Source organism: Rhizopus microsporus (assembly GCF_002708625.1).
Source record: "Rhizopus microsporus ATCC 52813 unplaced genomic scaffold scaffold_12, whole genome shotgun sequence".
Lineage (NCBI taxonomy): Eukaryota > Fungi > Mucoromycota > Mucoromycetes > Mucorales > Rhizopodaceae > Rhizopus > Rhizopus microsporus.
The window spans coordinates 349,189-361,264 of NW_019671927.1; the positions used below are offsets into that span (position 1 = coordinate 349,189).

At 38.1% G+C, this 12,076-nt stretch overlaps 3 protein-coding genes across 3 annotated transcripts in view; 2 read left to right on the forward strand and 1 right to left on the reverse strand.

Moving 5' to 3' along the window:
- RHIMIDRAFT_27547 (uncharacterized protein) overlaps positions 1–1,468 on the forward strand; it is a 6,769-nt gene extending 5,301 nt beyond the window's left edge. The window contains exons 12-17 of the mRNA XM_023612554.1: positions 130–288; positions 346–377; positions 429–660; positions 720–796; positions 847–1,050; positions 1,108–1,468. Of these exons, the coding sequence (XP_023464653.1) occupies positions 130–288; positions 346–377; positions 429–660; positions 720–796; positions 847–1,050; positions 1,108–1,357 (954 nt within the window). The 3' untranslated portion in view covers positions 1,358–1,468. The remainder of the gene's footprint in view (positions 1–129; positions 289–345; positions 378–428; positions 661–719; positions 797–846; positions 1,051–1,107) is intronic.
- A 37-nt stretch (positions 1,469–1,505) lies between these two features.
- Positions 1,506–9,623, forward strand: RHIMIDRAFT_239096 (uncharacterized protein; the record flags this gene model as incomplete). Its single annotated transcript, XM_023609100.1, has 30 exons — positions 1,506–1,876; positions 1,950–1,974; positions 2,032–2,553; positions 2,686–2,796; positions 2,856–3,080; positions 3,127–3,207; positions 3,262–3,636; positions 3,690–3,886; positions 3,939–4,152; positions 4,208–4,386; positions 4,439–4,629; positions 4,683–4,795; positions 4,878–5,100; positions 5,153–5,305; positions 5,358–5,584; positions 5,634–5,960; positions 6,014–6,114; positions 6,163–6,262; positions 6,316–6,570; positions 6,621–6,863; positions 6,919–7,158; positions 7,215–7,535; positions 7,594–7,917; positions 7,977–8,261; positions 8,309–8,468; positions 8,519–8,713; positions 8,808–8,981; positions 9,044–9,148; positions 9,207–9,350; positions 9,406–9,623. The coding sequence occupies 30 exons, from the start codon at positions 1,506–1,508 to the stop codon at positions 9,621–9,623; spliced, it is 6,399 nt and encodes a 2,132-aa protein (XP_023464654.1).
- Positions 9,624–10,146: 523 nt separating this feature from the next.
- Positions 10,147–11,385, reverse strand: RHIMIDRAFT_293152 (uncharacterized protein; the record flags this gene model as incomplete). Its single annotated transcript, XM_023613962.1, has 1 exon — positions 10,147–11,385. The coding sequence occupies one exon, from the start codon at positions 11,383–11,385 to the stop codon at positions 10,147–10,149; it is 1,239 nt and encodes a 412-aa protein (XP_023464655.1).
- Between the last annotated feature and the right edge of the window lie 691 nt (positions 11,386–12,076).

Genomic DNA, 12,076 nt, shown 5'->3' on the forward strand with positions numbered 1-12,076 from the left:
CCTGAAGTTGTCAAAAAGGAAGAAGAGCCTGAGAAGGAGGAGCTTAAAAAGGATGAACAGGAAACAAAGAAAGTGGACATTGCTGTTGATGAAAAAAAAAAGACAGAAACTGAACATGTTCATGTTTAGGTTTATGATGCTATTGCCTATAACTTTGCCAAAGTTTCAACATTATTTATTGAAAATATATCCCATCCTCTTGTGGCAGATTATTTAATCTTGCTATTTGGTTATTATAAAGAGAATAGGATAAATCATAGAAAGGCAGTTGCAAGCATAGCAGATTTCGTAAGTTCATTCTAGATTTTTCAAAGATGTTTTGCATTTGTAACTACTTATTTATAGCTCATAGAAGATCCTGCTCTCTTGGAAGCAATGTAAGTTGTACTATCCTTAGTATATCATGCTAGGATTAAGCACTATCATAGGGTTTCCGAATGGAACACTCCAGAGAAGAGACTTAACCTCATTATCTGCTTGGAACTGCTGTTTGGCGCTGATCCCGGTATTCTGATAAGGGCAAAAAGAAAGCGTATATTTGATATTCTTTTTGAATCATTCCTTATACTACTTCAGAAAGACAATTCAAATGAAGTTATCCGCAATACGCTAGATTTGCTTCCTGTTTTCATCACTTTGGACGGCCCTTATTTAGAAAAGGTAAGTAGAATGAACATTTTATATAAGCGCTCTTTTACATCTAAAATCATTTTCATTAGATAACAGACGCTTTGCAGATATCGGTTGTGAGTCAATTTCCTGCTGTATCTGCAGAATTATCAGTAGGGACAAGGATGTAAGTAGGAGATAAAACTAACATGATACTATGCTAAACAATTACAAAAGATATAATGAATATATAGCTGTTTTGGATAAACTACTGAATGTCATGGTCAGCTTCAAATCGGTCCCTATCTTCAAGTTACTAAAAGGAACATTTGTACAAGAAGAGCATCACATCCATGAGCAAAAGATCCGTGACTCAATTGCAAAGTTCTCTAAAAACCTGGGACTCTTTAGCTTTCTGGATGTTACTCAAGCATGCTTTGAGTAAGTACAATAGATATGTATTCACTTGGAAGTGACTAACATACAGCGCAATTGAAGTCAATTTAAAGACAAGAGCATAATGATTGTGCACAGACAGAACATCATAAGCTTAGTAACATCAATGCTTCCTTTGGCAGATAGTGGGCATGTTTCTACTTTTTATGAGAAGAATATAGTAGACATAATGGATGTCATTATGAGGCCACCTCTCCTACATGGAACTAATCAGCAACATGTTGCGGATATGAAGGAGAGGTCTTCATGCTTCAAACTAATGCAAATATCCTTTTTCAATCAAAGCCATTAACCTCTATTTGCGTGTTTTATCTATTATCCTTAACCTTTTTGCTTACGCTTTATATGAGATTTTGCCCCCAGAATTAGTAAGTGGACCAGGTAGTCAGATCAGCATTACATATGAGAAACAAAGGGGGAAGACTCTACAAGGAAAAATGATGACTATGGAATTGTTGAAAAAGGCTCGATTAACTCGTGAAGAAGGAAGTGAATCAGAAAAAGACGAAGTTTATGAAGCCAGGCTTGAGTATAACCAAGCAGCCTACACAGTCGCAGCAGCTATCATCCTGCGTACTCAGAAAACACCAAAAAAATCTGAAGCATTTTATGATGGATTTCTTTTTAGAGAAGATCCTGGCTGCGGCATCTGGAATAACATTTTTGACAGAAGAAAAGAGTTACATCTACAGCTGGTGCTTGATCAAAATCTTGAAAAACTCAAACTAAAAGAAGTTAAAGCAAACATAATGTATAAAATTGAAAAAAATACGACTACGCACTTTGCTTCTTCAGCGCTTAATGGAAGCAGGTAATTTGCACCATAATTCCTTAGATCGACTGTAGACTAACTCTGGCTAATATATATATATATATATTTATAGCTTTACTCAGCCATCTTTATCTGAGGTATACATAAAATATGATTTTATACCTCATCACAACTTACATGAAAATATATTATAGGTAATATTGCAAAACAGCCTTGAACCATCTGGCGCTGTAGCCTCTCTGGAATCATCCAACTCTTTTGATAACGATATGGAAATGACTGAGATCTCCTTGGATAGTAATGATGATGACGACGATTTCTTGTTCGAAATCGATGTTTTTAACGAAAATCCTTGTATGCGCTCTTTACGAGAAATCATTGAAAAATTACACACTCTAATAGCGCCACCAGAGGAAGTAGAGCCGACGGCAATGCCAAGCTGGATGAACAGATTACATAAATCATTTACAAGCAGCAACATGCCCTTGATTACAAAGCTTTATTTGGCAAAGATCATCATCAACTATCCAATTGCTTTTGAAAAATACGCTTTATTTTGGATTGAACATTTAATGGATCTTGTGACAAGAGGCGAAGAATATGGAGAACCACTCAATTATTTCGTCCAAGACCTGTGCATGATCATTATTGCTTGGGGCCGACATACGAGACTACCGCAAAATAGAGAGTCAAAGCATGGTCTGTTCAACTTTATAGTAAGTGAGTTATTGGAATCACTGCAAGCATCAGAAACTATAGTAAATGGAGAAAACATTCTTTTTTATATATGGTTTTTGGTGCGTGTAGTGCTTCCCTATAAAAGCATTCAATATAACATCTTTATGTAGACTTACTTGATCAAACACGTATACCATGAAACACCTCGCGTAATTCGAAGTAATCTTTATATATTACGAAGCATATTTTCAAATTGGAGCCAAGATATTGTTGTACCTACTGTAAGTTATACGATATCAAATAGTATGCACTTTCTTACACTGCTCATGGATCCTCGCAGAAACTAATATATGACGAGCTTAGCTACACAGGCGACCATCTTACACGTAATATGGTTGGGCTGCAGCTTGTTAGTATCATTCTTGATCATGGAATAAACCCATACTATGATGGCTCTGAGGTTGAATTAGAGGGCTTAACTGAACTTCATTTCTATGATGCCATATCAAATAATCTGTTCAACAAGTCCAAGAAAGGAAAAAGCATTTCTGTTGCTGCAGCCGAGGTAAGCATAGTTAGTTTGTCTACTGATTTTAATAACCTTAAAATAGGTTATGGGATTTGCCATGAAATACATGAAAAACAACAACATGACACTAAAGGATGATATTGAGGGTATGTTTACATCCAAGGTACGTCTACATACTCTATATTGTGATACTTTAGCATAATTAACTTTTACTTAGCTGCAAAGTGCAAGTAGAATCAAAGGACGTGAAGATGTGTTTGTTGGCTGCATGAATGCTTTATGTAAACATGACACCGAGCTTGGTCAACCACTCTTACCAGCAGTCATTCATAGTCTTCCTCAATATGCTGGGGTTCAAAGAACAGAAGCAGTGAACGTCATTACAGCTTGTTGGAAAAATGATCCCATGTTTCTACATACATTGAAAAGCTCGGGCATTATAGCCTTGATAATGCATAGAGATAGTAACACACAAGTGGCGGTCTTGAACTTACTCAACAAGACCTTTGATATTTTGACTGATCAGGATATCAGCGAAATAATTGAGCTGATGGCCCAAGCTTGTCCTGAGCATGAAAATCTTGAATGCAAGGTAAATAGAGATGAACTAGAAGAGAATAACAATGATATTTAGCGTTCCACTAGAAATTGTACTATTCCTTCTTGAAGAAAGCATTCACTCCTCCAAGGGCAGATCGATCATTGCAAGAACGTCTGAGAGTATACATTTATAGAGGCTTACTTGACAAAGACAGGAGTGTTTCAGATGATATTTTTGATTATATTGAATGCACCTATCAGTTAGAAGAAGACATTTATAAGGCACTGTTAAAAATAACAAGGTATAGCGAGTTAGGCTACTGCATACAATAGATTTACTTTGAGTTTCTATAGAAATTTATATACTCCAGAAACAGAGGACATCTATCTACTGTATTGCACACAGATGATGTTGAGAAAAGCCAAGAGGAGTCATGAATATGAAAAACCAATATTTGAAAACCCTTTACCAAATGCTAGATTTGATGCCAACTACTATAAATTTGATACATCATGGCAGAAAAACTTTTCCATGACACCTTTATTTGTTCCAACACAAGAAAAAATGGTAAGCCTGCTATGTAGCTCCCTATAAACCATGATTATATATTTATTTGTTATAGATGAATGCGGAAGATATTGAGTTAAATATAAGAAATACACAACGATCTCTCGAATTCACTCGTACGCAAACTCTTGCTGGGTCGCTCTTTTCAACCTTCAATTCGCTTCAGGCACAAGAAGTCGACGCTAATGAAGATCAAAATGAGAGCATATTGGATAAATACATTGATTCAGAAAAGTAAGAATAACTAAAAAATATGAAATGTTGAACTAAATGTAAATATGCATAGGATGCGTGAACGTGCTACTAGCGTTAGGGACAATTATACCCAAGTGCGATTTATAAAGTCTAAAAAGGGAGCAATCAACCGCTACCATGCTACAAGAAACGAAGAGCTCAAGAAAAAGTTACTTTATCTTCAAAGTATAAGGAAAGAAGTTCAAGACAAAAAGGTGACACTGTGCCGTTCTTATCGAGTTGGTAAGTGGTATAATAATTCACAAGATAGAAAAAAAACTAACGCTTTTATGCAGGTGATTTACCTGACATCCAGATAACTTATAAGGACTTGTTGATACCTTTGGAGGTGCTTTCAAGTGCAGATCATAGTATCTCGCGTTTACTTTTCAGCAGCATTGTCGTCGGTGTAGTCAATGAAAATGAAAGAGAGGCAAATAGATAACTAGCCAAGCTTACCATTTGTGCTTTTAATCAACATCTCTCTATAGGAATACAAGGAGCAAGTTGCTCAGTGCATAACCAACAACCTTTACGAGAGCTCGCTTTTTTTCATTCCTACTATCGGTTCATTTTTACGTATATTCTTTGAATTGGATATCACAAATATTGAAAGCAAGCTAATCAAAAAAGTCAGCAGTAAAAGCTTTAATCAACACATTGGAATATCTCTGCTTGAAAAACAACTGCTGATAGGAGATACATCAGAAAAAGGTAACTCAAGTAAGCGTCCAAGAACATGACATGTAACTGTTGTATAATTTAGCTTCAAAAAGAAGAAAAACAGGCTCTTCTGCTCAGCTGTCGGGTGAGAAGAGCAAATGGATTGACCTTTCGTTGCTATTCAAGGATATTGATGAACCAGGTGTATTCAGAAGCATTTATCAGTCCTATATAGCCACATATGAAATTCCTAAAAGTACGATAGAATTTATGAAACTGCAGTCATATAACATTTGCCTTTCGTATAGAGGCCATTGACTCTGAAGTGCTTGGTGACTATGCTACAGCATACAACCAATTTGGACAAGCAAAAGAATCATTACATAACTTTGTAGATCAAAGCGAAGCTCATTTGTGGCAAGAGCAGATGCTGCATTGTTACGAAAAACTGACACAGTGGGATGATATTGTTAAGGATATATATGCTGCAATACCCCGTAGAGATTATAGTAAGCTATGGGAATCAGAGTATCAGGTATAAGTTTATATCTGAGCAAAATGCAAAGATGCTAATGCATATTTAGGATCCTTATCTGCACTATTTTATGAGAAGCTTTACTAAGCAACGTAATGGGATTACTGATGAAGAAGGAAACGAGATACCTTGGAGTGATGAAAATCCAAATCCTTTATTTTCTTTTATTGAAAAAGCACTTAAAAATAGCAACCAAAGACAATACATACTTAGATATTATTCTTGTGATGTAACCCTTGCTTCTATCTATCAAAAGAAATATGATCAGGGCGGCCAGCTTATTCGAAAATCGTATGAATCCTTACTAACAGCATGGACGACGCTACATCCTCTAGCACATACAAGTCGTTTAGCAAAGCTAGCTGACCTCGAACGAGTAAGTTAAGGAAGTGTTTGATATTCCTTCTTATATGAATCTTTTGTAAACAGACAGTTGAACTTGAAGATTATATTGATTTGGCTATTGACATCAAGAAACGTGGCATAGACAATAGTAAAATTAATACATTCCTCCAAGCATTGACATCAAGGTAACTGCTGTGTTGACGCTCAAAAGTGCGGTCTTTAACGACATTTAGATACCCTGATCCTCGGATTGATCCTATTGATTTATGGGATGATATAATTGAGTCAAGGATGGTATTTATTGAAGATATACTGTCGCTTGCTGAAGAAAAGGTATATTTTGATGCTTGATTTTAATCCATTACTCATATGGCTATCTCTCTTAGAATCAGGACCTAACAGTTGACAGTACCAAATTTAAGATAGTATTCTTAAACAACATTATTGATGCTGCTCGCATACAGCACAATTTCAACGTCTTTTTGACCCGTCAAAATAAGCTCAAGAAGCTTGGTGCTGTTAAAGAATTTAACTTGAACAGGATACGTCAATATTATCACGAAATGACAAGATTGTCCAAAGACAATCCAAAACGGGTTCTCTTTATGCAATATGCGCTTACCAGAGCATTTGCATATAATGTAAGCTAAAGATGGGTTACTTAAACACTTTCTTATTATACATTTCTCAGATGCCAGCAACTGCCTCAGTTCAAGAAATACACCAAGCAAAAGAGAATATTGCGAGCATATATGGATTGATTAAAAATGAAATTATGGACACACCCACTTTATATGAGAAAATAATGCGTAACGAAAATGTCAAGAGGGCAGCTTCGGCAGCAAAGGTCGAAGATGCAGAAGAATTTGTAAATTATTTAGAAACCACAGGATATAAAAACCTTAAAGAGGCGTTAACTGTAACTGTTGAACAGGTAAGTGTTGCATTAAATGGTTGCAAGTATTCTGTCCTAATCATATCCTTTGCAGGATATTCTGTACACTGATTGTTTATGGAAACTTGGAAAATATTGTGATGAGTCCCTAAGTAGGGTGGGTACTTCTTCAATGATTCAACCTGCTGTCGAACCGATAGAATATAGTAAAGTTGTTATCGATAGCTATATGAAAGCTATGGATAGAGGTCATAAGCGTGCAGCTGAAAGATTCCCTCGTATCTTGGAACTCGTTGAATTATATCCAGAAATAGGTTCAAGCTTTGTAGAGTGTGTAAGTAGTTGAATGAAGCTATATTATGTAAATCGATGCTGATATGATCATTCTAGTCTGAAAACTTTGGCTCAACATGGTTGTATATTAGGTGGATCCCTCAGATGGTGTCCATCTTGGATTTACCAATTGCTAAATATATGTATCCTGTCATCAAAACTGTGGCTGAAAACTACCCCAAGGCACTCTATTACCCTTTCCATATCAGCTACGAGCATTATAGGCTGGTTGATAACAAGCTTTCTGAAGAAAACAAAAAGTATATTGAAGAAATTAGAGCATTGATTAGATCACCCATCATGGAAGAGTTTTGTACTGAACTGAAGCGTCTCACGAATCCCGAACATATTGTAAAGGACTTTATTGAATTTTTACAGGTATTGACAACAAGTCATCTATAGACTACTCATATTAACACTAAACCTCTCTTCATAGTCCATTATTGCTAATGAAAATATTACTGAAGACTACATACAAGAATTGTATCAAAGCTTTAGCCAACTTTTACTAAATCCATATAGCAGCAAAGTTGGAAGTATTCCAAAGGCATTTGCGCAAAAACATGGTTCTCATTTGATAGAACTTATGGGAAGAAATGGAACAAAACTAAAGAATTTGAATCGTGATACCTTGAAAAAACTTGCAGCGTATGTAGACGATGTGATCATGAAGCAAAAGCCTTCTTCTAGACCTGGAGCTGATTTGCTAAAATCATATTCACCTTGGTTGGCCTCGTTCAAGAGTAGTGAATTTGAAGAGGTAGTATCAAGGTTCAAAATGAATTTTCATCTTTTTCATCTTTTTTTTTTTTACATTAGCAACTCGAAGTCCCTGGACAATATAACGGTTTAAGCAAACCCTACCCAGAATTGCATGCCAAAGTAGCAAGCATTGATGGTAGAGTGTTGGTGATGTCTTCTATTAGAAAGCCCAAAAGAATTCGCATATACGGCACTGATGAAAAAGAATATCTATTTCTGGTAAAAGGAGGTGAGGACCTTCGTCTTGATCAGCGTATCGAACAGGTGTTCACTGTGATGAACGATATGGTTTCAAAAAACTCATTCTGTTCATCACAAAACATCCAAATTTCAACATATAACGTAGGTGTGCTTCAAGTGTATAATTTGTACTGAATATACATGCATAGGTTATACCAATGACTACCAGCCTTGGATTAATCGAATGGGTTGGTGATACAAAGCCTCTTCGAGCCTGTATTGAAGAGCAAGTAGACACACCAGTGAGAATATCTCATATGCAAGACAGATACCGTTCCTGGATGGCCCAAAAGGGAGGAAAAGGAATACGTAAGTTTTAAACTAAAGAAAAATACACTAGATAACACGTTTGGCTATAGTTGGCTATCAAAAGGCTTTCTCATTGCCTCGAGAACAAATAGCTGAACATTACCGTGAAGTATCTGTGCTTGTTAAACGCACTCTTTTACGTGATTACCTGATGAAATTGGCGGCATCCCCTGAAGCCTTTTTGTTCTTAAGAAAGGACTTTGCTCATAGTTTAGCTTGTATATCTATCTTTGGATATATCCTTGGTATAGGCGATAGACATTTGGAGAACTTTTTACTGGACATGAAAAGGTAAAAACGAAGTGGTAAATATATTTCTTAAGGTGTGATATAAATAAGTGTATAGTGGCCGTTTGATTCCTATTGATTTTGGTCATGCATTCGGATCAGCAACTGAAATATTACCTATTCCTGAAATTGTTCCGTTCCGTTTAACACAGCAGTTGGTTGGCGCCCTAGAACCATTAGGCATATCTGGTATGTTGGAGATAGCTATGGTCAATGTGCTAGAGGGTATGTATAATAAGGATTTATTTAGTTCATATTAAAGCTAACTATGTTGTCAATACGCTTAGCTATTCAAAACGATAAGGACTTGTTACTAAACATTATGGATATCTTTGTAAAGGAACCTTTATTAGATTGGAAAAAGGCAGCAGTAAAACAAGCCAAGCATCAGAGTAAGAATATGTCGTTATTACTGAAAGAACAAGTTAATGATTGGTGTATTTTATATAGAAACTGAGCGAGGCAGTAGTGTCTCTCGAGAAAACAGCTTGGCTGAACCAAGCTCATCTTCTTCAACCACAGATGAAATCAAATGGTACCCACAAAAGAAGCTAGAGATTGCTAAAAGAAAACTGGAAGGTGACAACCCTGTGGGTATGTAAAGCTCTATTGTTACCCAGCTACTACTAACGTGATCTCTTTTAAAAAGATATTGTTGTGGATGAACTAACAAATGGTCATGCCAAATTTACATACTATGAGTCTGCATGTAAAGTAGCACAGGGAGAACGTACGGAAAACATTAGAGCAAAGCTACTTGGTAAACGTTGTGCAGATCCAAAAGAACAGGTCCAGTGCTTAATAGATCTAGCTACTGACCCTGCTGTTCTTGGCTTAATGTGGATTGGATGGCAGTCTTTCTTGTAAATCAAGTTAAAAAGTTTATCATTTTCCTTATTATACTAGTAAAATAAAGGATGTCGCTGCATCTATAGTGCTTTTATAGCACATTTATATTCAGCTTCATTATAATACAAGTACTCACGGTGCAACATTATTCAAGCATTCGCTTCAGTGCGTATGCGATTCAAAGTGTCAGATTCGAATCCAAACAAGTAGTTTACTAGTTATTATATATACAGTCTTGAAAGTTCAAAAAGTAAAAAAATAAAAAAATTTCAACCGGTCCATTTCACTGTTTAGAAAATAAAAATTACACTTCGAGCTTTGTGATCTTGGTTGTTGTAATCATTCTTTTCTTTATTAGTTCGAATTGTACAACGTAAAATAAAATACAATAATATAAAAGGCTTTTTTTGATCCTTTATCTTCTTGAGTGAGAATAAAATAAACAAAGAGACGAACCGAGAAGAACAGGGAGAGGAGGGCGGGAACAACCAAGATCACTTAGCTCTCGTGCAATTATGATGATACTTCATAAATTCGTATACTACATCAAATTACACTTCGAGCTTTGTGATCTTGGTTGTTGATCCAGAGTAGCCAGCGTGAGACTGTTGTTCGTCATTGAAGAAATACGGTAAAACTGTTCGAATATGGCCTTGGAAGACCAGTTACCGTGTACCACTATGTCGTCCACTGCGATGCCTGCTTGAGCGGCTAGTGTAGCACCTAAGACCCTGGCCTTGGGAACCGGAGCATCGTCTGGTTTTCCCACATGTGTCATGATTCGGCGGATGTGCTTAGAGATTCGTTCGAGCCCGATTGACTGTGAGTGATCGGCTAAAGAGCGGAAGAGGCAATATATAATGATTGAAGGGAAGGCTGGATAAGCTACGTAGCATGTTACCGAAGCAATCCGAGAGACATAAACCGAGTAGGCTGTGACAGAGGAAAGAAGAGGATCCGGATGCGGGTGAATGGTGATTGTCTTGGTAATGTGGGATCCTTGGCGTGTTTCTTTCGGAGCCACGACACACAAGTGCAAGACCTTGTCCTCAGAAATAGAGCATTTGTCCAGATCCACTCTTGCTAAGTCAGACGGACGGAGAAATCCAACCATCGCTAAGAGCCAAGCCGTTTTAGCTGTGAGGAGATCGTCTGAGAGATCATTGGTAGAACCTAAGGAAACAATGTAACTGATAGCGGAAGCAACATCGTACGACCAGTGTCGAGGAGACAGGATAGTCTTAGCCTTGAGTGCTTTAAGGAAGGCCACATAAGTTTCGGAGCGTTTGATAGCTTGCTGATCCTCGGCGGAGAACAGAGCCAGAATTGAATTGCTATAGGTGACGAGCGTGGAGAGCTTGAGGCCGTGGGTAGTGTGAAGATCTGCTAAATAGTTGATGATTTGCTGTGGGAACGGGTCATAACAGTTGAATTGGCGTGTAGAGCACCACGTAGCGTAGTTCTGTTGCCTAAAGTGGTACTGTCGTCGGGTAGAGGACGCTGTGGGAGAAATGATGGCTAAAGCGGACGACGACAAAGAGGAGTGCTTCAGGCGCTTTGTTATATGTTCCACGCTAGGATTGTCCAACGGGGATTCTTCTTGATAAGATGATGATCTTCTTCGCTTACCAGATCTTCTTGGAGGAGAAGAAGAGGGGGCTGTTGTGTCAGACGGAGAGCCAGAGGAAACCAAGGAGCTAACGGCCAATTGGGTGTGATCAATGTTGCAGGTTGAGGACGCTGAATTAACCTCTGTAATGTGGGCAGGACTAGATTCCATGGAGGGCTAGGTATAGACGACCGAATAAAGTGGTCCAGTTCCGAGAAAAGGCATTGATCCATAACGCTTCGGGGTGATAATTCCAGGACACAAAGGCCGTCGGAATCTGTGCATTCTATGGATTTGCGAATAAGTTCAAGTGATGGGGACCCCATAGACGGTCCAGCCAGAGAAATGCCTTTCGGGGCAATGTCCATTCTGTCTGGCGCGCAAGCTGACGAGATGGAGCGTCGACGGAGTTGTAGCGGGATGGAACGTATAGTGTCGATAATTGCATAGAGTTCCGAAAGCAGAAACGCCATATGTTCATTGCCAAAGTGTTCAGGCTGAAGGAGCGGGTACCGCCGAATTTGTTGATATATGCCATGGCAGACGTGTTGTCCATACAAAACTGGATGTGTCCCGAGTATGAAAGTGGCACCTGTCGTAGGGCCTTGTCCACAACTAGGAGCTCCTTGTAATTGATATGGAAACGGCGTTCGTGAGGGGATCAGAGACCAGAGAAGCGACGATTGCCACAAACTATGCCCCAACCCGTGACTGACGCATCCGTGAACACTTGAGTGACGGGCGTGTGCTGAAGGATATGCCGACCATTCCATTGCTGAAGTTGTGAAATCCACCAGGTGAGTTCTTGTTTCATTGCTGGAGTGATAGGACAAGGGTAATTCTGTATTGTTGAAGGTGATGT